Source organism: Antennarius striatus, chromosome 22 (genome assembly GCF_040054535.1).
Source record: "Antennarius striatus isolate MH-2024 chromosome 22, ASM4005453v1, whole genome shotgun sequence".
NCBI classification, from domain to species: domain Eukaryota; kingdom Metazoa; phylum Chordata; class Actinopteri; order Lophiiformes; family Antennariidae; genus Antennarius; species Antennarius striatus.
Window position 1 is genome coordinate 9,830,755 of NC_090797.1, and position 25,121 is coordinate 9,855,875.

At 38.9% G+C, this 25,121-nt stretch overlaps 1 protein-coding gene across 4 annotated transcripts in view; it reads right to left on the reverse strand.

Annotated features, from left to right (window-relative positions):
- The window catches only part of dgki (diacylglycerol kinase, iota), a 64,092-nt gene that overhangs the window by 24,488 nt on the left and 14,483 nt on the right, over window positions 1-25,121 (reverse strand). For 2 of the 4 annotated variants that reach the window (XM_068306720.1, XM_068306723.1), the window contains exons 2-7: window positions 7,827-7,935; window positions 5,120-5,215; window positions 1,466-1,540; window positions 1,049-1,105; window positions 889-957; window positions 714-782 (exon numbers count right to left, since the gene is read on the reverse strand). In XM_068306720.1, the coding sequence (XP_068162821.1) occupies window positions 714-782; window positions 889-957; window positions 1,049-1,105; window positions 1,466-1,540; window positions 5,120-5,215; window positions 7,827-7,935 (475 nt within the window). The remainder of the gene's footprint in view (window positions 1-713; window positions 783-888; window positions 958-1,048; window positions 1,106-1,465; window positions 1,541-5,119; window positions 5,216-7,826; window positions 7,936-25,121) is intronic. The other 2 variants (XM_068306722.1, XM_068306721.1) reach the window with 2 other exon arrangements.

A 25,121-nucleotide genomic window follows, 5' to 3' on the forward strand; every position in this document is an offset into this window, starting at 1 on the left:
TGCTTAATCTCTAAAAATAGTAAATGGCATAAATGTCAATTCTTGTTGGAATATTAATGCCTTCTCTAAGCTGAAAGCTAACAAAAGCTTCTTATCCTGGATATAATATAGATATAGTGAAATAAATATAGATGAGTCCCGCTTCACTACTGGAGAAAAAATTATATATCCACTCTTCCCTCAGGATTCGGTCCTAACCGTGATGGTTTCTCCTTGTCCCATCTTCCCACCCTGTTACTCAGTAATCCATGAAGCACTTCACAAAAAGTAAAAGGTAAAAAAGTAAAGCGTTGATAAGGCCAGTTTAAAAAGTTCATATATGTGGGAAAAAATCCTGAGCGGGTCAAATAGTTTCAGGGTGATCCTGCTTACAAACAATGACATCAGTCACAACAATATCACAGGCATACTTTTTAAACCTCATGTATGAGTTCCATTTGTTTGAGTGCAGTGACTCATGGGTAATCATGCTTACCAACACCTAAGGTGATGAACTGTTGTTGAATTCTACTACAAGCTACTATTCCCTTTGAAATAAACATTTTTTGCTCACAATGTTTTGGATCTTACTTGGCAACTGAATCGGAACAACTGAGTGAACTGAATGCAGTCTTTCTCTAGTGAATGTGGTGAGATTAAAGTTAATCTCACCAAAGCAGCACCTGGGTTCATCTTTACTCTGTAGTGACTGGTTCAGAAGATGGATTACTTACTGCCTGTTTACACCAGGAACAACTGATGGCAATAATTTCTTTACTGTGAAAGAATTTTTGCTGGAAACTCTGCAGAAACAGACAGAATAAACTGATAAACAATAATACCTGTAAACTGTGTGTGTGTCTGTGTGTGTGTGTGTGTGTGCGCGTGTGTGTGTGCGCGCGCGTTTACCTTTCCACATTGTTTACATTTGCCCTCCTGTCTTCGTCTGTGAACCCAGTGATGTCTCAACATGTTCTGCTATCAAAGAGAGAAATTCTACTGACTCAAGGAAAACAGAATGTATGGGAAATATTCCTAATGCATGATATTTACACTCACAACCACTTACATCTCTGAGGCACCGAGACCCACCCTCTCTGAAGGTTGGCTTACACCGAAAGTTGATCTAGAAAGACAGAAAACAAAACTAAATAAACAAACGTGAAAATTGGCACTGAATAGCAAATGATATCTGTAAATAATTTTTTCACAAAGATTTAGCCTTATATAAAACAAACAACTTCATAAATCAGCATACAGTATACACATTTCTGTGTTTGTGCATGCATATTTTTACCTGTTTAATGAGTCTAACCTCAGCCGTGGAGGAGAACAGCATCACTAGTACAGCACTGTGCAAATTACCCACCATGCAAGCACTATTTTAATCCTATGAAGCCCAAATAACTGTCAGATTAATAACATGCAGGTGTCAGGTGTGCATTAAATGTCTGGATGTAAGACAAGCTGTGTATGTGCCTCGTACCTTTTCTAGTTGCTCTATGCAGCCTGTGTGCACAACGATCTTACAGGCAGCGCATTTCCTCCTGGGGGCCGACTTCTTAAAGGAGGAAACAGGCACACAACACAGAAGGAGGTGAGATACACAACAAACACAGAATGCACACAGATGCCATACACACCTCACTACACATAGATAAAGGCACACAGACATATAAATACACATAAAGATTTGTTTAAGGTGCCCCAAAAATTTCACTTTACGCTTCACTCATCTCAGTATCTGCATCTTTGACAGGCTTTTATCATGAGCTGTACAATGACATGCCAGGCATGAAAAGCAACACCTTGACATTCTGTAGTTTCATTCATTTTTCTAGCTCTAATTCAAAAAGATTGAAAAAGAAAAGAAAGGCACTTTGATAACACACACCTCTGACAGTATGCAAATCTGCAAACATGACCTACACCTCAGCAAAGTCCACCTTTGTTTGTTGTTTTGATGGTTAGTTAAATCTTTAGCAGAATCTTGTATTACAATAATATTTCAACATTGTCTTTTAGTCCTAGAGGATAAAATTCATGAACCATGATTAAAAAAACATCCGTATATTGGGTGTAATGACAGATTCAGGCCTTTGTCTGAATTCATGCAGTCAAACAAAATAGCCCATTGCTGCAGGTCTGTGGGCATGATTCTTTGTTCCACCATAGACACAGAAAATGAAATTTACTTCTCTGATTCACTTTCCTTTGTTAAACCATTTATTCACAGTCTTTCTTTCACAACCACTGCTGGTGGAAGCCATGCATGATGGATAAGCCAGACATCCGAACCACCGAAAGTGAGGAGAATGAGACATCCAACTCTAAAATTTATTCTTGTCAGTACGATGCCACATGCTCACATCAAGTTTCATGAAAATCAGTCTAGTAGCTATGTTTGGTAGAATGTATGAATGATTACCACCTTTCTCTGTCTTCACATTTCCTGTCACTCATCTTGGGATGTCTTAATTCAAGGCGATTTATTCAATATTTGGGGCACAGCTAAACAGACATGTGTGGGATTGTCTGGCATTGGCAGAGACACGTACACTAGTTATGGATACTATGAAGGAAAAAGTGATGGAAATAATAAATGTACTTATATACGAGGAAGAACGAACAAGATAATTTGATATTACTCAGAGACAATCCCAGACACTAACCCAATGTGAGTGAAAAATAATCAGCAAACATTCAAGATGCAAAAGTGCTTTTTGCTTTCAATGAATGACATTGTTCTGCTATAACAGCACATAAACTAGTCATTATGTCAGCTGATTAAGGAATGGTTAAGAGTTTACAGCACATTAAAAATGGCTTGATTATCTCATTAGCTGGCAGACACTAACATTCTCATGGTGCAAATGTCCCACCACAAAACCTTCTTTTATTAAGAGACATGTGACATTAGGGAGGTTAGACACTCATTTTGGAGATGCCCAAGTAAAATGTAGGGGAATTATTGAAACAGCGTCAATGGAGGCACTTTTATCACAATAGGTTCATGTGATGAAGCTGATAGAAATCAAACCGGTGTTTCCCATCCCTCAATATGAGTGTGTTAATTTTTTTCACATGATAAATCTAGCCTAAAGAGTCTGGTTGGAACATCTGTTTATGTTGCGGGTGTTTATGAGACGTTTTACAATTGTATTAAATCAGACAGAAATTTGAATTCAATTTCAAAAACCCAAGCAGGTTATATTACTCACTATTTCACAAAATAACGCATAAAAATCTGTTCATAAAGAGGAAAATTAACACATTTTCCTCCTCAGTATTCTCAAGGCCCTTCAGGTCAAGTGACTCCTAAGAGGGATCCGGCCCGTATGTTGGGAACCATCTAACTGCATATGAATTAGTATGGAGTAGCTTCAGCTACAGCAACTATAAGAGTTAAATGCATGCAATACATTGTGAGATCAGAATTAGCAATCTAATGTTGAAAATAAATAAAACAAAATCTCATAAACAGGCATCAAGTACTTTTGCTACATTTGATCCAAGTAAATTTTGCTGATACTGTAACAGTTTGATTCTTTCACTAAAGAATAAAGTAGGTGACTTTTACTTCTTCTAGATGATGATACTCAACATAATACTTCTTTACTCCTGTAATGGGAATAACAGTAAATGTAACTTGCACACAAAATGTCCCACTGATGAAATGTTCTATCTCAGTCACGTGACCCTGATCTTACAGGTCACAGCTTTGTCTCAGAGGGTCTCCTTGCAAACTGGATATGAGAGACTTCATAGACTGAGGTGACAGATTTACTGTAATGTGGATCTTCCTTGACATTCAGCTGCATTGTTCAAACAGCCAGGGATTTCTTCTTTGACGACTAAGAAAAATAAGCTATATCTAACAGACCACAGATGGGAATGTGCTTATGAATGTCAACCAAGCAATCTGCGGTTCCACTGAGGTCAGGTTGTCCCTTTAAGAAGCCAAAAGCACACAGCACTGATGGAATATTTAATTAAACATGTCAGGCAAAGATTACAGGGAATTTATTTTTGCTGCCATCTTGATGGCAGCGATTTTACTTTGTTCTTGCACACTGTAATTACACAGCATCAGTGCAAATATGTCACTATATTATCGTTAGTATTAAAGGTTACTTCACAGCTCACTGTTTAGAGTGGTGGTGCTCTTTGTCAGAGGTGGAGCGGGTAACTAATACCTGTAATTTAAACAGTCAGTTTTGCATTCCGCTTAATTGAAATGTTTATTTTCTCTGTTGCTGAGTCATTTCTCCTGCAGTTTGGTAGATATAATTCATCTGAATGAGTGTGTGTGTGTGTGTGTGTGTGTGTGTGTGTGTGTGTGTGTGTGTGTGTGTGTGTGTGTGTGTGTGTGTGTGTGTGTGTGTGTGTGTGTATGTGTGTGTGTGTGTGTATGTGTGTGTGTGTGTGTGTGTCTGTGTGTGTGTGTGTGTGTGTGTGTGTGTGTGTGTGTGTGTGTGTGTGTGTGTGTTTGTGTGTGTATCTGTGTTTAAAATAATGCTCAATCAAGACCAGATGCATACAATAAACTCCATTTCAAGAACACTTAATTTCTAGACAAGACCATAAACCGCCTCATTAACCAGTGATGGGAGTTAATGGATGTTCTGGAAATCTTAAAACATAAGAATATAAGTGGAAAACATTTTCATTTAATTCAAAAAATGTTTTTCAGTCAATTTCTATGAGTGAATTAATTTATATGAATTTAGTATGAAAGTAGTTGTCTATGAAATACCTGGCCAACAAAAAAACTTCCCGATTAACCACCAGATATGTTTTTCCCAAATATGATCACATATCTAACACTTTTATTTTGTGGGGACCTTGCCTATCAATGGTAGCAACATAAGATATAAGGGTCTGTTATCAATAAAAATAAAATAACTAAAGAAAATGTAAAATAATTAGAGGTTTTCACAATTAAGCATGACTTAAAAATATAAAAGAAAATACTGTACCATGAAAAATTCATTCAAAACCCATAAAAAACACTTTATTTTTTACTGTACAAGTGCCGCACAAAGTACTCGCATGCACACACGGACGCACGCGCACACACACACACACACACACACACACACACGCACACACTGCAGTGGTCAGCCTGCAAGCTACTCACTGCAGTCTTTAACAGACAGGTGTCTTCTCCGAGGTAACACAGCTCTCCTGAACAACTGGTCTCCATCCACAGATGATCCCCGTTCACGGCGTTCTCCTGCAGCGACACGTGAGAAGAAAATAATGAAGCTCACATTATCCTGATCACCTCTTAATCAAAATGAGTTTCAAGCTCATTAATCTGTAACCACATGCACATAAAAGCGCCGTATTGCAAGTGGTCAACAAGTGTGTCAAGCACATAATTGTCACTGCTGAGTAAGTGGGTAATTTCACAGTACATGTTAATCTAAGGCGCTAATCAAAACGCTACATGAGCTACAGATTCAAGTGAAAACACAGTGACCCGCATACAGACAGTGTGTCCCCAAGTAATGGGGAAACAGCTTGTATAGTGTCTGATGTCAGTGTATGTTGTACATCTTGTCATGTTAGGGTACGTCACTTCACTGCTTCCACAAACACATTCTACTTTGAAAAGCATTACTGTTTACTTTTATTACCCATTCTTCCATTAATTTCTTGTACAGGACATGATCGCAATGATCCTCTTAGCCACTTATCCACCTTGTGGGTCATAGGTAGCTATGGGCAAAAGGCAGGGTACACCCCAAACGTGCTGCCAGAGCATTGCAGAGCCTCACATAGATGACAACCCTACATGCTCTGGTAAAATTTGGTGCAATTCAACAAAGCTGCATTGTTTGGAGGTGGAAGGAAGCTGGAGAACGAAGAGAGAACCCAAGCAAACACCAGGAGAACAGAAAGGAATTGACCCAGAACCTTCTTGATGTGAGGCAACAGTGCTACCCACTGTGTCACTGTGTCCTGTAACATCACTGTTGTATATCTGAGGAAATGTAATACTCTACAAATGCAAAGAATTGTGCCGTATACTCTAGTGTAAAGTGCATTTTCAACAAACTGTGTATAGAAAATATAAAACCAGAACTGGCTTCAAAAGAATTTGTGATGGCACAAATCAGAGTTCTTGAAATCAGATTGTCTGTTCCTGCGGTGAATGAGGAAGCAGACTTCTGGTGTTCCGACTCCATACGTCATGACACAAATTGAAGCTCAAATGTTTAACTGTATGGGCAAAGAAGAGCACTTTTGCTGACTGGAGAGGAATTCTGAGTGATGTTAGACAGAACATGAACATATTATAGATGATCAATATTTTTGGTGGCTCCTCAGACTGTTTTACAAGTACAAAAGAAAAACAGTTATTAGTTCTGGCCACTATTCTGTAATTTTGCTGAAACCACTCTTGAATATGAACAAACATCCTCTGACTCATCAGTACTTGAAAGAGGGCCATTTAGCTGCAGTAAATCAATGCCAAAATGTATATTGAAGAGTGCTTGAGTAAAATTATTATTTATGAGTGTGTGTCTGTGTTTGTGTGTGTGGCACTGAGAACTAAAGGCCAGAGATGACGTGATGGAGGTGTCCCTGCAGACAGAGCTAGAAGGGAATCTCAAATGTGGGTCGAGAACAGTTTGTCTACTTACAACGTCCAATTAATAATACCGTATGTTTATTTACTATTCATTACGGATGTTTGAGTCACTCGGTACTGAAAAATATAATAAAATACACACCAAAGTGACAGAAAGAGAAAAAATGAGTTGATCAAGCTCTCTCCGGACCTTACTGTAGGTATCCCCATGCTGACACCCTCTCTTCTGATACTACTGGATTTTGATATTTGATGAGTAATGTTTTGTGTTTTCTCGTGATTTTGGATATCACTTCTTGGTGTGTCCAATGAGCAGCTTAGACATTTTTTTCCCAATGCGGGTCTCGAATCGACGACCCTCCGGTCTCCAGCCAAGACTTTGTATACTGAGCTACTGTCGGTTACAATAGCCCAATTTCCTGCTGTGTCTGCTTGGTCATCAAAGTGACAAAAAGATTTTGGCCCTGCGGGAGATTTAAATTGGACCAGGTAGAGGTAGAAAACTATTGGAGTGTCTCACAAAAGCGTTTTATATTATTTATTTCATGAGAAAAAGGTCACTGATTACAGGAAAAGTCTCTTCTTTCCCTTGGTTTGTCATTTTCTGGCTGAATATTGGTTTTAAATAAACTTTCACACTCTGAATGATGAAGGCATTCATTTTTATAAAGAACTAAAGATATCTGCTCTAGAGCACTAAAATGTCTTCATAAGACAAAATAACTTTTTTTATTCACATTCCAAGTTTTAATGAGTGCTCTCTATGTTGTTTCACAAAATCTCTGCCAAAACTTTCCATATTGACATTCACCTAAGCATTTTAAGAGGTTCAAATGGCTCTCCAGCTTTTGTGAGGCACAAATGAAATCCATTAAATTCCACTTAACAGACCCAGAAACACTCAAAACCTTTTTTCACTCGGACTTTTTTTTCCCCATGTAGTTATCAAGACATTTCCTCGTAATGGTCAAAATCACAAGAGAATTGTTGCTTTTCATTTCCATATGACCACACAGCTGCAATTCTGACGATGTGACGATTCAAATGTCATTAGATGACTCAGGCAGACAGAATAAGGCCAGCAGAAACTGCTTTTTTCTGCAGAATCTGAAGCCGTTTTGAAGTACAGTACTTTTTTTTACACTTTGCATTTAAGTGCTGTTACATCTGTGTGCAAAGAACACAGCCAGAACTCTTAATCATTTCCTTTATACAGTATATATGTGTATGTATGTGAATGTCCCACCGTCCAGTCCACAAAGGTTTGTAGGTCCTTGTTGGGCCCATTGGACGCAGGAAGGGGGGAGGGTTGAGGAGGGCCGAGGTGCTGGAGGCCTGAGCGAGAGATAGCCTTCCTAAAAATGACATGAAACAAAACAAAAAAAATCAATGCTGTCATCCGCTTGCATGACACATCACTGTCAAGATGAAACAGCGAAATCACACAGAGAATTAGAATTCAGTATAATTTAGTACCTCGTTTATTTATTCATGTTATGAGACCACATTAGAACGGGTTCGAATGGAGACTGAGGAGAAGTGGAACAGCTTGGAGGAGGGATTGCCAGCAGCACTTTGGGGTGACGAGAGAGACAGATCTGTTCTGTCAGAAAATGAGTCAGCAGTCATCAATCTCTCTCCACTTGTCTCCCCAGTCCTATTATGCTGTACTTCCTCCGCCTAATTTCCGTTTATATACAGTATATACTGTATATATTCCTCTTTGCTTTGAATTCTTCACAATCACCTCCATCCTCACCATCAAACAGTTGACTATTTTAGCTACAATATCATACACACTATGTACACAGGCCTGTCACAACTATAGTATAATCACCTCGTCAAGGTTATTGGAGAGAATGATGTGAATTTGCATAACTGTTAGAACTGCATTCATTCGTTGATGGAAGAGGAGCTGAATAACACACTTGTCACTTTTTCACAACTTTTTCGAACCCTTGATGTTTGAAACTTGCTGGTTTGAGTCCTCATCTGATTGATCTTAATCTGACATGACTGGAGAATGAAATTAGCTTTTAGCACCATGGACTGTTAATCGCTGGAGGTGCTTAAATTTTGATGACTTTGTATTGATGTGAACATCATCAAACAGCCTCAGTTGTGTGTCCAAGAATGCTTGACCTTGTGTAACCCAGGAGGATGGACTAATATTCTGAGAATGCATGTAGTATGTCCTAGGCAAGGGGACATTGATTTAGATTATTGAACTTGAATGATGTAAAATATTGTCTAATTATCATTGTGTCACAATCACAGAAAATAGTGAAAAATATTTTTTAAAGAGAAATATTGACATATATTTTTTTGTCAACATCATGCCTTCCAGTGCAGCGTTACCACTGCTGGCACATTTAGTTTTAAGTCAAATAAAACCAGACAACTCAACAGACCACAACCAGAAATCTGGAAAGCAAAATTGTTGGAGGAAAAAACTCAATTGATTTTGATACAGACAAACCATAACCTGCATTAAGGATGTTTCAAATATGGCTAAAAACATTAGGAAGAATCAGTCAAGGAGATCCACATGTTCTGTAAGGCTCCTTCAAGGCAGGAAACTTACATAAAAATGTTGATATATTCAGTATTTACCAAGAATACTTTTTCAAACAGATTTTATTTGCTTTTAAATGTGACTCCGGAAAAATATTGTGTTGTTTTTGCTGTGAGGTCTTTCATAAGACGCTATTCAAGTTGCTTTAACGCTTTTTCCAGGATCTCCTACAGTTGTCAGGTTTGTGGATGTAGTGACTTTGGTGGGATTTTGTTCTCACTTCTTATTCTTCTCTATATTTGTTCTGGGTCACGGTACCAGCAGAGGACAGACTCATTTATTTTCTTCAATACCTAAATACCGGATGTGCTTGAATCATATGCATTGCAATTCATTTTTCTTCACTTTGGACTTAATTTAAAACGTTATGTTGTGACATGATCCATGATCTATCAATAAAAAATATATACTGTATTCAAATTTTCGATCTGTGTGTGTGTGTGTGTGTGTGTGTGTGTGTGTGTGTGTGTGTGTGTGTGTGTGTGTGTGTGTGTGTGTGTGTGTGTGTCTGTGCGTGCGTGTGCATGTGTGGAAAAGGTTGCACAGACCATCTGAACCCTCTGTTGAAAGTTTCATTGGTCGTCTGTCTAAAATTATCGACATGGACAAAGAGGAGTCTACTTACACACACACACACACACACACACACACACACACACACACACACACACACACACACACACACACACACACACACACACACACACTGTAACCTGAAGACACACTCTGTAACACACTCAAACAGAGACATATACACACACACACATGTATGCGCTCTCACGACTGATATAAATAGCATTGCGTGGGTGACAGCAGCACAAATGCAGGCACATATAGTGACTAAGCATATGTCAGCGAGAAAAAGTGACCCCCCCCACACACACACACACACACACACACAACCACGCACACACAGGTAGGAACTTTGAATATGCATTGAATTTTTTTTATTGATGTATAAAATAATGTTTGGGGGGTTTTCTCTGATCCGGAATTCAAGCCACGACTTGATCCTAATGCTGAATTTATATCTAAATAAAGGCCTTTAAAATCATCAGCATCTGTTTGTAGTTTTGCTCATGTTTTTATCATGAAAGTCAAGAAGGGAAGAAACCACAAAGCTCTGAGTTCGATCCTCATAAAAGGGCAGATTCATGATCATTTCTTCCTAAATAACATGTTTTTTCTGAACTACTTTGACAGATATTCATTATACTTAATAGATTAACTATCCATTCATTTTCTTCTTTTCATGTATGCAAACACACACAAACAGAAACATACACACACACACATTCTCATTTTGAGGTCATGGGTCACCATCATATTTGAGTGAGTTCTAATCTACTAAAAGCAGACAGGATCACAGGCATTAAAGCACACTCCTAAAATCTAAACACAGAAATTGCTGGGTGAAGCTTTTCTGTAGTGTTGTGTGTGTGCACAAATCTAAAACATGGTAGTACACACACATAAACACACACACAAACTTTGACACAAAAAGGCAGTAAGTGTCCATCTGTCTAAAAATAGATTTCTTTTTAAAGCATTAACATAATTGAAACTTAAACCCAAGACATCAACTACGGCGAGTCTTTTTGTAATTTGCATAATAATTTGTCAAGTCAACGAAAAAAGACGGGCGCTCGATTGAACACAATGTCTCACTGTTCCACACATTTTCATCGAAATTCTACACCTTGCTTACACTAAGGCATTAAAAAACACTGGACAACAACAGAAGTTATAAGAAGCAGTAAAAATGGAAAGAATAAGTGAGAAGGATGGAGATTTAAACCTCATCTTCACTTGAGGTGACATGATTCCATTCAACGTGATGATGTCACTTCACATAAAAGACACTTTGAGGATGTCGCCTAAAGATATTCACAAATTGGTGTTGAAATATGTGGTGTCTCCACTGCAGATAAAGCTTTTAAACCAGTCAGGTCGGAGGAACACAAGCAGAGAAAATCAGAGATATTGATGCTGAAGAGATTAAATAAAACCCAGAAGAGAGCTGAATTCAGCGGATCTCTCCTCCCAGTTCTCAAACCTCCTACTCTCTCTTTCTCTTTAATTCTGACTCCTTTACTGTTCTCTTTATCTGGCCCATTCCTCTGTTACTGTCTCTGGAACTAATTGCCCTCCTCTTCCTCCTCCACTCTCATCTTCTACTCTCCTCCTCCTCTTCCTCCACTCTCTCTCCCGTTCGCCTTCTGCATCATTTCTCTCAGATCTTCACCTCCTCCATCTAATCTCCCCTTTTCTTTTTGCTCCTCCTCTTCATCCATTCCTCATTATTTGTCCTCCTCCTCCTCCTCCTCTTCTCCTAGCAGAGGTGGGTTGTCGGCGTTGCTCTGACAACGGCACAGCGGGAACCTCGGCAGCTCATCCAGTAATTATATCGGTAGGGAATTAGTTCTATAAATGTTTTTCAGTAACTTTGCAGTAAACTAACTTACTGCTGCTACTGAGACAGAAACCTTGCGTATGATGGTAGAGGACACACACGCACTGCACACACATACACACACACACACACACACACACACACACACACACACACACACAGGTGATGAAGGTGGTGAACAGAATCCCTGATGAGTGATGACAAAGGAACCTGTGTTTCTATCATTTTTGTAATTAATCCAGTATCTCAAAACCCCTGAATCCTTCAGACTGCTACTATCGCATCAAGTAAGAACAAAATTAAAAACCACAGAAAATACCAGCAGCTGAAGGTGGGAGGAATTGCTTTGAACGTCTCCTGACTCGTGGAGCAGATGCGGTGGTGTGTGGGAGACGCTGGTTGACAAAAGAGACACAAATGCACCAGTGTGGGCTTGGCATTAAGCAGACGCACACATTTGTTCAAGAAATGATGAAAAATTTGAAAAGAGCTTTTAAAAAGGCGTTTTTTTTGCCACCTCATGTGGGAAATTTGTGTCTTCGTCTGAATGTGTGCTGACTCATGCAAGACAACCTCAGAGCCTTTCTGGAGAGACATTTACGTCCAAACAACGTTTCTTCCATATTGTGTTGGAATTCTGAGTGAAAGGGGAAATAGCAATGGAATAATTTTCATTTAAACGCTGTGAGTACATCATAACAAGCATAGACTGCAGCATCTGTCAGGGGGAGGTGTATAATAATATATTATAGTTGGGGGTGTAAAATGCCTTACACCAACTCTGGAGCTTCTTCAAAGTGAATAAATTTGAGCCAGAGGGCCTGTAGCCATGATATTATGGTGAAACACAATAAAGGTTGATGCAAGACGACAAGGAAGGACACAGCAATGTCCCATGTTCTATGTCTATGCTACCGAAGGTTTAAGATCAACTGATGGATAGATGCAGCAATGCAGAGAGAAATGTTGTTGTTTTTCTTTGAGATGCATGAAATGTTTTTCCTCCAACCAGTGCAAACCTACTACTTGATTGATTACTTATCCTAGCCAATGATTATAATACAGTTGACCATTTAACCTTTTCATAGTCTTAAAAAGAAGCTGACAATGTGCAGTTTATGTGTGTAAAAGGGTTAGGATGCAGTTTGCGAAGAAGGATTTTTTAATATTCCATCGCTCCAATGAGATTTGTTGATTTAAAACTCATAACCTCTTTCCCTCTTCTGAGAGCCAAACAAATTATACTAATGTTGTTATCTTCCTCACAAATTGGACCAGAGGACATCTTTCTTTTACTGATTTGAGCTGGGTTGAACTAAAAATGACCTACAGTATACTGGCTTTGATCGAACTGAGCACCAATCAAGAAGCATGACTTTCAAAATCATTCCAACCCTCAAGTAGTAAGTTAATAAGTCAACATTTATAACATGTTGAAAAAAGCATGAGCGGAGACTGATCACAAAATCCAGAAAAAACTGCAACAGTATGAGCCATAAACAAACCTCATGGAGGTCAGCTGGACATTTATATATTTTGTGATATACTATGATGAATTGATTTGTTTCACTACTAGATAGCAGGAAAAGTTGTGTTACGTGGTTCTAATTGCTGTTACAGCAAAGGTTAACGTGATGGAAACTCCAGTTTTACTCACCTGTAGCCCAGAAGCCGGTGGAACCAGCGGACTTTTTTCACCCTCCCTCTCCTTCCTCCCCGTCCTACTGATCCAGTAGCTATCATTTTTAATCTAGAGAGTTTTACCTCTAATTATGTTAATAAAAACAAAAAAATACAGCATGGAGTAATTATTCCTCTTCACTCTCACAGCAGAAGTTAAGCAATTATGCCAATCAACGTGACGGGCAACAGAGACCTTACACCAGACATCTGAGCCTTGTACTATGTAACAAAGAATGAGTCAGTGTGTGTGTGTGGGTGTGTGTGCTGTTTGTGTGTGTGTGAGTGCATACGCGCGTGCCTGCGTGTGTGTGTGTGTGTGTGTGTGTGTGTGTGTGTGTGTGTGTGTGTGTGTGTGTGTGTGTGTGTGTGTGTGTGTGTGTGTGTGTGAGAAAGAGAGAGGGAGTGTGTGTGAGGGACAGACAGTGGTGTCCAATGAACTATGACACTGGATCCACCTCTCTTCTACCTCTGCCTCTTCGTTTGATCAAAGGTAATCAGCTAATCATTGAATCCAGTTAAATTAAAGGCATGATTGTCTTCATATTTAATTATATTAGAAATACGGAAATTATCATTTTATTGTTATTTTTTTCATATCATTATTACATTATAAGGCTTTAGCTATAATTAATGCTATATGCAATTCACATTATTCACTTTGGGGCTTAAATGCACAACTGAACAACTGATTTAAAACTATTAAAAACAATTTACAGCTTACTGTATCATAGCAAGTTAGGGATCCCAAACACAACACAAGCATAAATAATTTCTTGGCATGTCAAATTAATAAAGAAATACAACGACAATAAATCCCAATATTGGTTATAATTCTTAAATGGACAGTTTCCAGACACAATAAAAGGTTAAAACTATCTATTTCCCCCTCATCCATCATCCTACAGCTCCCCTTTTTTCTGTTTTCTCCTCCCTGTGTCCTCTCTTCACTTCATTCCCTTGAATCAGGTGAATCTGCTCTATTTTTGGAACATTACGTAAGGGATAACCTGGCAAAAGCAACCTGAGAAACACATGCATACGCAGAAGTGCATGAGCTCATGCGGGGAGGAATTTAGCAGAGTGTTTGTGCAGCAAAGTTCAAATGATATGGGGATTTAAAGGATAAGACTGACACATTTTATAGCCTTTTTATGCTGATTGAAAATTTAATTCCTGACAGCACAGGGGGAAAAAAATTCAAAAACTGCATTCCAGAGGATTTAAATGTGAATTTTTTCAGTCCTTCTAGTAAAAAATAGAACATAGGTGAAAGTGATGTACAGTACTTGACTACTGTAATAATTTCTCAGCTCAAATATCCAAGTTAGGCATTTTTTACTGAACTCTTAGGGGTAAGACAACACCCTTTGGGAATACAGCCCCTCCAGCAGGCGAGAAGCCAGACAAACATGGTCTGGAAAAATTTGATGTCAAGACTAACTTCCAGTTGTGGTTTGAACAGACAAGGAAGTTGATATGGTGAAACAAGCACACAGAGGTATCAATGCATGATTAAAATGCAGTTGCAAGATTAGTAAAGATGTTTTAGTCCATTGGCAGGCGCTATCAGTTCAGTACAATCAACCGGATGCGTCTGTCGCAACACTTCTTGTTTCTTTATCTGTCTCCTTTCAGTCTCCCCCACTCTTTTCCTTTTATCTCACCTCCAATTTCTCTTCCTCCTTTTATTCACCCGTCTCTTTCTATGTGGGTCACTTTGAAAGGCTCGATTGTTGGCATTGGTGACGCAATATGCCAAGAGTGTGTATATGTCTGTGTGTGTGTATGCATGTGTCTCTAGCTCAGGTAATGGGGTGTGATGGATAAAGATCGATGACCATATGCAAACATACATCCTTTAAAAAAAGGTCTTTAGGAGAGAGGAGCCAGGAGGGTTTCCATAGCCCACTTTACTTTTGCTATCACTTCACCTTAACCCTCTATATAAATGTTGCAAATGTAGAATTGGGGTTATTTTTGTCCCCCAGCACCAAATCGGCTTCTGCTACTCTGGTATGTCAAATTTAAACAAAGGGATAGCAATCAATACTGTTTTTTAAATGGCTCTACAATGGCGGATACTGTATAGAGGTCTGACGAACTGTGTGTGTGTGTGTGTGTGTGTGTGTGTGTGTGTGTGTGTGTGTGTGTGTGTGTGTGTGTGTGTGTGTGTGTGTGTGTGTGTGTGTGTGTGTGTGTGTGTGTGTGTGTGTGTGTGTGTGTGTGTGTGTGTGTGTGTGTGTGTGTGTGTGTGTGTGTGGCTGACCTAAACTCCATACTGTGCACGTCTTCTGATGCCTGAAGCTGTTTTTCTTGCACTGACACCAACAACTGAACTAACATGGTGAAAATACCAAAAAGTTTGTTCCCTGGGCTAAATGATCCAGACTAAAGTTTGCCGAAAATATCAATACATGTGGGTATTGTGATAATACATTTTGTCATTCTGCATTGATCGCCATTATGTTGATTTTGCATGAATAGATTACAGATTAAATGATGTGTGGCAGTGATTCATTTTCATATAAGATGTTTTTGCATAATAAAGCCAAGGATGGAGTTACAGTATAGTATAATAGTGAGCTAAAATGAACAGATGGGGACAAACAAATAATTGATGACAATGATTTGCATTTAATTATTTGTGTATGTAATCAATCATTATAGGGTCGACTGCAAATAAATGGAGAAAACAGAAAATCTGAAGACAGTGTAAGCAGAAGTGTTCTACGTTTTATTCTTATGACTGTATCACACAATGTGTCAGCCTCTGTCTGAACCCAAGCACACAAAAATACACACAGAAACACAGGAACATGCCTGCCCACATGCCACAACTGACAATAGGAGGAAGAAATCAACACACACACACACACACACACACACACACACACACACACACACACACACACACACACACACACACACACACACACACACACACACACACACACACACACACATACACACACACACACACACACATATAGATAGAGCTGCAGAAAATGTCAGTTTTTTAGTATCAATCTCACCAAACTATTTCTTATCTGAACTCAAAATAATGACAAACATTTCCCATCTCCCTGCATTGGACTTGCAAATGTCTTCATGCGTGTGTGCTATTGGGCAGAGTATGCAGGGTGTGGTTGTCATGGCAACTCAGACTTCCTTCCCATCCCTGTTCCATCATATAGCATTCCTCTGTGTCTCTGTCTGTCTGACTGTCTGTCTGTCTGTCTGCCTGTCTTTGTCTGTCTATCTGTGTGTCTGTCTATCTGTCTGTATGTGTCAGCGGCAGTCTCAGCAGAAGCCTGACTGACTCTTCTTCCACTCTGATTGTCTACCAAATAAAACACCTATTGCACCTGTGGGCAATGAATGCACAATACCCCCACTTAAAGCCTAACTGAACAACCCATTTCAGAATCAGAATTCACTCTTTTCTGTTATCCTCTCTGTAGCCTGTATACTCATTTAAACAAATGCACAACATTATCAGGAGCAGGAGATCACCATGGTGCAAATGACAGAAAATGATGAAGCATCCCAAAATTTTATCAGAAGAAAAGCCGCATTATAAAATCAGAGCTAAAAATGGTTGATTTGTAGAAATTTGTGGAAGCTAGACTGAAAACTCACAAAAGGTTGGCCACTCATCAGAAACAGACAATTCAAGTTTCTGACAAAATGTTAACTTGTAAGCACAGTTCTGCTGTGTTGTTGTGTGAACTGTCCCTTTAAGGACATTTATGTTCAGAACATGCCGGCATCTTTGGACAATACCAGGGTTTCCTGCAGGATATTTGTCAGTGTAACCTGAAATAAAGAACAACTCTGCTGACTTCAGAAGTGAATACTAGTGGGATTGTATCTCAAAGGTGTTTTAACATTGCTAAATCTGTCAGTGAATAATTGATGGATTATATGACTGCATACCAAACCACAAATGTGATTTCAGTCTAACACTGAAAATAACCGATAATTATTAATACATAATTTTTAAAGATGAATGCATTTGTATACTCAAGTCTCTTTTACTTCTTTAGTCTGCTGTCATATTTCTATCTGTAAGCGGTGTGATTTGGAGTTTTTCTCTACTTTAATAAGTATAATATATTTAATTATAGTCTAGTTTTCTCCTCTCAGTGCATCTCTGACAGGGAGTGGGTGTGAAAGAGCAGCTGCAGTTGGGTACACCATCCACTCTTATTAGATCACTGTCTTCACACGCACACAGACACACAACATTGATGTGGAGAGACTTCCACATAATAATACATTGTTTTGGAGAACACAAGCACAACATGTCAACCACACACATTACAACATGTAGAAACAGTATGAACACACAGAGAAAAAAAAGTGTATCACCAAAGTAGATCCAAGACTAATAAGGAGAAGCGACTAGGGCAGAGGGTTTAACAGAAGAACCAAGCAAGAGAAAACAGTGAACAAATAACAGATCTATTAGATGATTGGGATTTTCAGATCATTACTTTATTGTGCAAATTTTTTAACATGAACAGGGACTTTCTAAGTCACATTATATATTTGTTGATGTATGGCTTTATTCCTTTTATTACTTCCACCACGGACGATCAGTTTTCACCCATGTCTGTTTGCTTAATAAAAACTACTGAAAGAACTTCAATGAAACATGATGAGAGGATGCATTTGGGCTGGGAAAAAGTCCAAGGAAATTTTGGTGCAAATAACGATCAAACTGTGTGTGTTGTTGTTGTTTTTTTCTTTAAACATGGTGAGATAAGATACAGCCTTCAACATTTAGTTCATTTGTTAAGGAATAACACAAGGACCACAAGTTTAAAGCTGGCAAATTTAAGGGGCTGGTTTATATGTGCGTGTGCACAATTTGGTGTAAACCCAAATAAAAAATCTGCACGCACAAAAGTCAAGAAGGATCATGTCGTGGCATGTGTGATTAAATTAATAAATACATGCAGCCCCAGACAGTGGAGAACATAGACTAAGGAGAAAACCATGAAGCAAAAGAGGAGAGGTGTACGATTGAATAGAAACCAATAAACACTTCTGCTATGAATAAATACCAAAAAATAAATACCCAAAACTGGAGACAAGTAAAACATATATTTCATGCATTTGTTGTGTGTGTTGTGTATGTGAGTGTGGATGTGTGTATATGTATCCGGTTGTGAGGCTGGATACAGGAAGCCTGACTCTTTCCCTCTGGCCTTCCTCCCTCTATTTATAAGTATTCTCTCAGTAACATACATGTCAACTCTACCCTTTCAGCACTCTATGCCTTTATACTCTGGAGTCACTGAATGTTATTACTTTATCATATATTGTACAGGAAGTATTTTATTCTCATTGTAACAGTTAATCACTTTTTTTCCAATACTGAAAATCTGATTCAGCTACAAACTACAAAGATTTAACTACCATCTTTCGTTTCTAATGGTTGAGGTTTTCAAATGTTGCTCAAAACTTCTTTTGGTATGCATGCTAAACCGTCATGAATGCATCCCAACTCCTTACTCACCTAAACATTCACAGCAAATAGCCTACAAACATCCCAATGCATCAAGCAACCAGAGCCAGACGTTTTCTAAGTGTGAGCTTAGAGAAGTTAAAGGAACAGAAAAGTCAAAAGGATCTAGGAGTATTATTTGAAGTACATAATTAAACAAAAGTTTTGGTGGGATTATTTATTTATGATCAATGGAGACTTTGGTCAAACAAAATGTATCATAAGTCACGATGTGCTGCCTCATAGCGGAAGTGACACAATCGTAGACATCTGGGTGAATCCATATCAGCGCCATTATATAAATATATGGCAAGCGACAATGTAACAAGTCAACATTATCACACTTATTTATCAAGAAATAATCTCAAATCATGTCATCATCATCAGATTTGGAAGAGGACTTCCTTGTGAACTCAGCTATGGGTGAAATTATCCCCTATAATTACAACCTGATGTTATAACTGCACTATAACTGCAAACTACACAACCCCTTATTTGATACCAATCAAGGAGCTAACCCCCCAAAATCTGAGGTAATTGGTGTCAATTCGTAACAAACCCCAGGGGAAACAAACCAAATCAACTGACCTGTCTATCAATTTTGATATTGTTTACTTTTCACGAGTGCCATAATCGCATGATAATCTGGTCATAAAAACATGTATGCAATACCTTCAGTAGCTCCAGACATGAATTAATTATCCACTAAACCTTGGGAATTCAGAATAAATACTATGGGTTGTCTGAAAATTATCTTACCTTCAAATCTTTTTCAAAATCATCCGGGGTGAAGTGCTCATGGCAGATTCTTGGATCTTTTTGTCATTATGACCCCCTTTATCCCTGCTTTACATTGCTCTCCAATCTTTCCAGAAGGTATTTTGAAGAAAGATAGGTTCTTATCTTTGTGTCTAACTCCTGTGGTGTTGGAACATCCATTCACCTCACAGGTAACCATGATTTTATCAGACATATCGCTTCATTGATCATATTGTGCTGTAATGGCTTCCCTGACTGATGAAGTGATGAGTGTCGTCGATGACACCTGACCCCACGTGACGGAGCTGCTGCTGCGCAGATTTTAAGGTGTCCACACCCGGGATAATGCGAGACATCAGGAATTTTGTTTTTTCATAATGATAAATAAAATATATATTGTTTTTCAATGAGTTTCTTAAACCGTTAAATATTTCAGTCAGGACAATGATACGATCAGGTGGATAATGAGAAAATGAATAACCACAACCGCTCGATATGTAAATAAGCACCAGTTAATCAACAAGTTGGACATGTTTTGTTTTCTGCTAAAAGAAACAACATCACTCACTGCAGGTTTAATGGTCCCATTGTGAGCTTGTCATTTGCCTTCATGAAGTCTCACAAAGTCACAAAAGCTGCTGTAGACTTGAGTGTACATTGTTTTGTGAAACCTAATGCACACTATACACAGAATAAGTAAAACCTCTGGCCACATCTATATACTGATCATTTCAAACCTGCCTCAAGAACAAATCTATATCCTCGCATTTCTTATGGACTCTAGACCAAATTTACGCCTCTGATTCCTTCCTCCAGCAGACGAGGTGAAGGTCTGCTGTTAGCCTCGCAGAGAATTCCTGCCCTTCACTTCACTTCTGCTTCAGCCCACATTATTTCTCCTCTGGTGGTGGATGAGGTAGCGAGAGAGTGACAAAAGAGAAAGTCAGATGAGAGGGAAAGGGATGAGAAAGTGAGTGTTAAAGAGAGAGACAGAGAGCAAGACTGGAGATCAGAGAGGACAAAAGGACAAGCAAAGAGAGGGATGAGGAGTGAGGGAGGACAAGGGATCTGTGAGAAGAGAGAGAGAAAGAGAGAGAGAGAGAGGGAGAGAGAAGGGGAGAGAGAGAGAGAGTGAGAGAGGGGGGGGGTGAAGTGAAGGATAGAGCATCTGTAGGCGGTCTTGGCTTTACCCAAAGGCCTTGGCTTCTCTCCTCAACCATCCTCCTCCTCCTCCTCCTCATCATCTCTCCTTCACACTATCACTCCTGCTCTCTCTCCTTACCCTCTTCAACCTTATCCACATCTACCTCCCCGCTCACATCTTTATCCCTCCATCCTCCCACCATTTTCTCTTCTTTCTTTAATGCTCAGTCACACTTCTGGTTAAAATTCAGTTCAAATCTAATTTATTCGACTGCAGCAGCAACTCCATAAGAGAAGAGTAGTTTGCTGAATACGAGATGATTGGTGCCTCTACAAACAATTAAAGTAATCACGATAAAAAAAACATTGTTTTACATCACTGCACAAAAGGAATTGTCTACTTATAGATGGGAGGATAGTATAGTGAGCTTAACTCTCATCCATATTAACGCTCAGTTGAGGGGGAGGCCATCAATATTTACATCTTTTTCTCAAGTTCCAGCCTTTTCCTCATGACGTGTTTCTGTATCACAGTGAAGTGATAGAAATAAAGTAAATGTCTTTTGTGATGATATGAGAAACACAATATAAGTGTATCTGATTCCATGATATATGAAAAAAAGGTCAGACATCTTTCCAGTAAATATTAAAAACTCTACAAGTTAAACAAAACCAAAGAAATGTAGATGTAGAAAAAAACCTCAGCAGCTATTCAAGTAAAAACATACACAGATTATTGATTTTGGTCAAAAGTCACAGAGACCTTAAAAAAACTATTGTTTAATTTTATCCATATGACAAAAAAAATACCACTGAATGCATTGGCAATTTTTTTAAAAGATTTATATTTCTACGGGCAGACTCTTCTTTCTATTTTTTTGTCACGCAGAATAAGAAAAGTATTGTTTCCAGAACTCCCACTCAGAAAACCCACTCTGTTTCTATTACTAGGAAGAAGACAGCATGAGTGAGAAAGGAGAATCTTGTTGAGGTAGTTGCTAACAGTTATGATTAGTGGTGTCTATCAATTAAAAATGTAATAAAGTTGATCACAATAAAAGGCTGTGATTAATCATGAGTAATCAGTGTCACGAAAAAAAGTGTGAAGCTGGTCAAGCAAATATGAGAACAAGGCAGAAAAGTAAAAGAAGTGTGATGAAGTTTCATGCACAAAACAAGAACAGTGGATTTGAGTTTGATTTAAATAGAAGCTTATTATCTTATATTCTATTTATTTGTAGCTGCAGGTTGTACTCGTTTCACTGGAGTGTCAACAACAGCACCGAGATGTAATATTCACATTAGGGTCTCAGTGGCAGTCTAATTTATACCCCGCAGAAAAATCTGTCAAAACTAACAAAAACACACATGCCTTCCAGATAATGTAATAAGCTACAAGCTTGACAACAAACATTGGAAAGTTCAAAATTGTTAAATTAGCAAAACATCACCATATTATTTTGTGTTGATACCTCTTAGTACACCCTGACAGGACACTGACTGTTTCCCCCCTGTGATTTATCTTGTATAGTCACAAAAAGAATTTCAAAGCAGTGAATTCTGGGTATGTATTATTCTTTATAACTCACCTGGGACTTTTCTGTTTTGGTCTCTGCATGTTCTCCCTGTGTCTGGTTGGGTTCTTTCTGGTTTTCCAGGTTCCTCCCACTATTAAAGACCAGAAGTCTGGGGGAATTGGTGAGTCTGAATTGTCCATAGGCACAAATGTCAGAGTGTTAGGTCCGTCTTTTATTTGGTCTTGTGATGAACAAGTGGCTTGCCTGGAGTGAACCCTGCCTCCGGCCCAATGTCAGGTAGGGCAGGCAGCACCCCCGTGCCCTTAAGCCCCATACCCATATCTATTCCCAAAATCCCTTAACAGGTTAATCGGTGAATACAATAAATGGGTGGATAAAAGGATTTGATCTTTTTGACCTCTTGTCTGTTTAAAACAGAAAACACTTCCGAAGGTGTGTTCAGACTGACACAAACTTTATGTAGCACAAATGCATAGCAGGTTAATGGAAAGACACAAACACATGCAAAACATCTGTTAAAAGATGCAAATTGAAGCAAATGCTTGTGTTATGGCATAGTAATGACTTTGCTTTATGGAGACAGGCTCTGAAAGAAAAGGGCTTGGTGAAAATTAAGAAAATGAGTTCCTGGGTACATTATAAATGAGCTTCTCTAAGCTCTAACTAACACTAGGATCCATCATGTTCATATTCAAAATGAGAACACACCATACATAGCGTAGACACCATTAATTTTGTCGTACTAGATTGCTGAGGTTTTTTAGTCCGATGCACAATCTTAAAAAGCTCAAATTTATTGAGACCAGCTGAAGAGGCATACATGGAGCGAACTGGTCGGATCCAGCGCGTTAGCAGGACCCTTGGGATATCCCATTAGCGTAGTAACACAGGAAGGCACCTCCCACAGTTTGTTGTGATGTATTAAGTGAAGACTCGTGCGCACAGAGCTGCTAAACTCCAACAGACATTTGCTAGACACAGCTCTCATCAGCAAAAATGATTAACAGCTCATGTCCAAAGTTACAATACATATTATAACACTTACAAACGAAGGCTGGAGGTAATCTGCTCCCATTTCCTGTAACAGTTACAAATTAAAGGTCTATAGCGCTTCTGTGAATGGAATTTCTTAGTTTGTAAAAATGATGGTTTTCTCCAGGATCTTGCTGAGAACTTTTTTGAGGTATCGCACACCAAACTGAATGTCACTTTCGTTGATTATATAAATTATGTAAATTTTAACCAGATAAAGAATATTACTTAATTTATAATTGTAGACTTGCTGATGCTTGTTGAGTTAATCCCTCTCAGATCTTTCAGACATACAAACTGATAAATGATTCTCATTGGTTTGTGTTGAAAAGACACAAAGGACCACCTTTGCAAACTTGTTCTCAGAAGTGTATATTAGGATGCAGGATTTGTGACCTGATTAAACTAATTTTCCTCTGACAATAAAGTAGATGTGATGGATCAATGAGCTTGAATTTCAATATCAACTACCACCAGCACTAGTGTGAAGGGATACACCCCATTAAGATAATAGTGTGTGTTATATGTATATTATATTAAGCCAGTAAAGACCTGTCATCAACCGTGGCAACAACACAGGGGTGATACTACCATCTCCACATCCATCCCCTCTCTCTTACATCTCCCTCTGATACCTACATAATTACAGTCTGTCAGCGTGTGTGTGTGTGTGAGTGCGTTCGTGTGTGTGTGGGAGAGAGGGCAAGCGTGTAATGTGGGGGAGGCGTCAGATTTGCGCCATGCATCTGTATCTGACCTTTGCAGCTTAGAATAGACATACAGAGAGCGAAAGAGGACAGCAAGGAAAATAAAAAAGAGAGAAAATGATGAAATGAGGAGACAGAGGTGGATAGAAAAGGAGAAGAGAGAAATGGGCAGAAGGAGACGGTCTGACAGAGCAAATAGATATGAAAGAGGCAACTGAACAAATAATTACAAAGAATAAAAGTCAGAATATCTAAAATATTGACAGCACAAACAGAGAAAGTGAAGAAACTTAAAGGCTCTCTAACATCAGAATACAGCTGCCTAGAAAAATTAATTATTTACTAATGACTCTCATCTGACCTGAGCAATTAGAAAACCAAGACACACACACACACACGCACGCACGCATGCACGCACACACACAAACACACACACAGACACACACACACACACATACACACACAGACAGAAACTGAAAGAGAGTGAGATAAAGACGCTGTCTCACTAATTATAGCGTGTCTCTGCAGCTGAGGTCTGCTGGGTCGTGTGTGTGTGTGTGTGTGTGTGTGTGTGTGTGTGTGTGTGTGTGTGTGTGTGTGTGTGTGCGTGCGTGCGTGTGTGTGTGTGGGCGAGCTAGTGTGACAGTCCAACATGAAAAGAAAACCAGCCAATGAAACTAAACTAACTTACAACTTAAAACAAAGATCTAGTTCACGTTGAGCGCGTTTCACCAATGTCCAACCTCAGGTCACTCTGGACCACAAAGACCTTCGATGTGGAAGGACAACAGGTTTGTTTTTAACTTCTGCCAGGTAGCGCAGGTGACTGTTTCATGTCTATACACGTTGACCATCATGTTAAAGCTTTCCTAATGACTCAAGATCCATCCGTCCATCCATTTTCCTACACCGCTTTATCCACCCTCGCAGGTCACGGGGAGCTGGAGCCTATCCCAGCTGGCTTAGGGCTTGAGGTGGGGGAAACTCCAGGCACGACGCCAGTGTGCCGCACAGTCACACAACATGCATGATAGGATAGAAAATAACGGAAGGGAATGGAATAGATGCTTTTCTGTACAATACTGTACTCGTATATCAATCATACATATTAATAAAATAGTGAGAAAAGTGTTTGATTCAATTAAAAAACATACACTTGCCGAGCAGTATGAAAATATT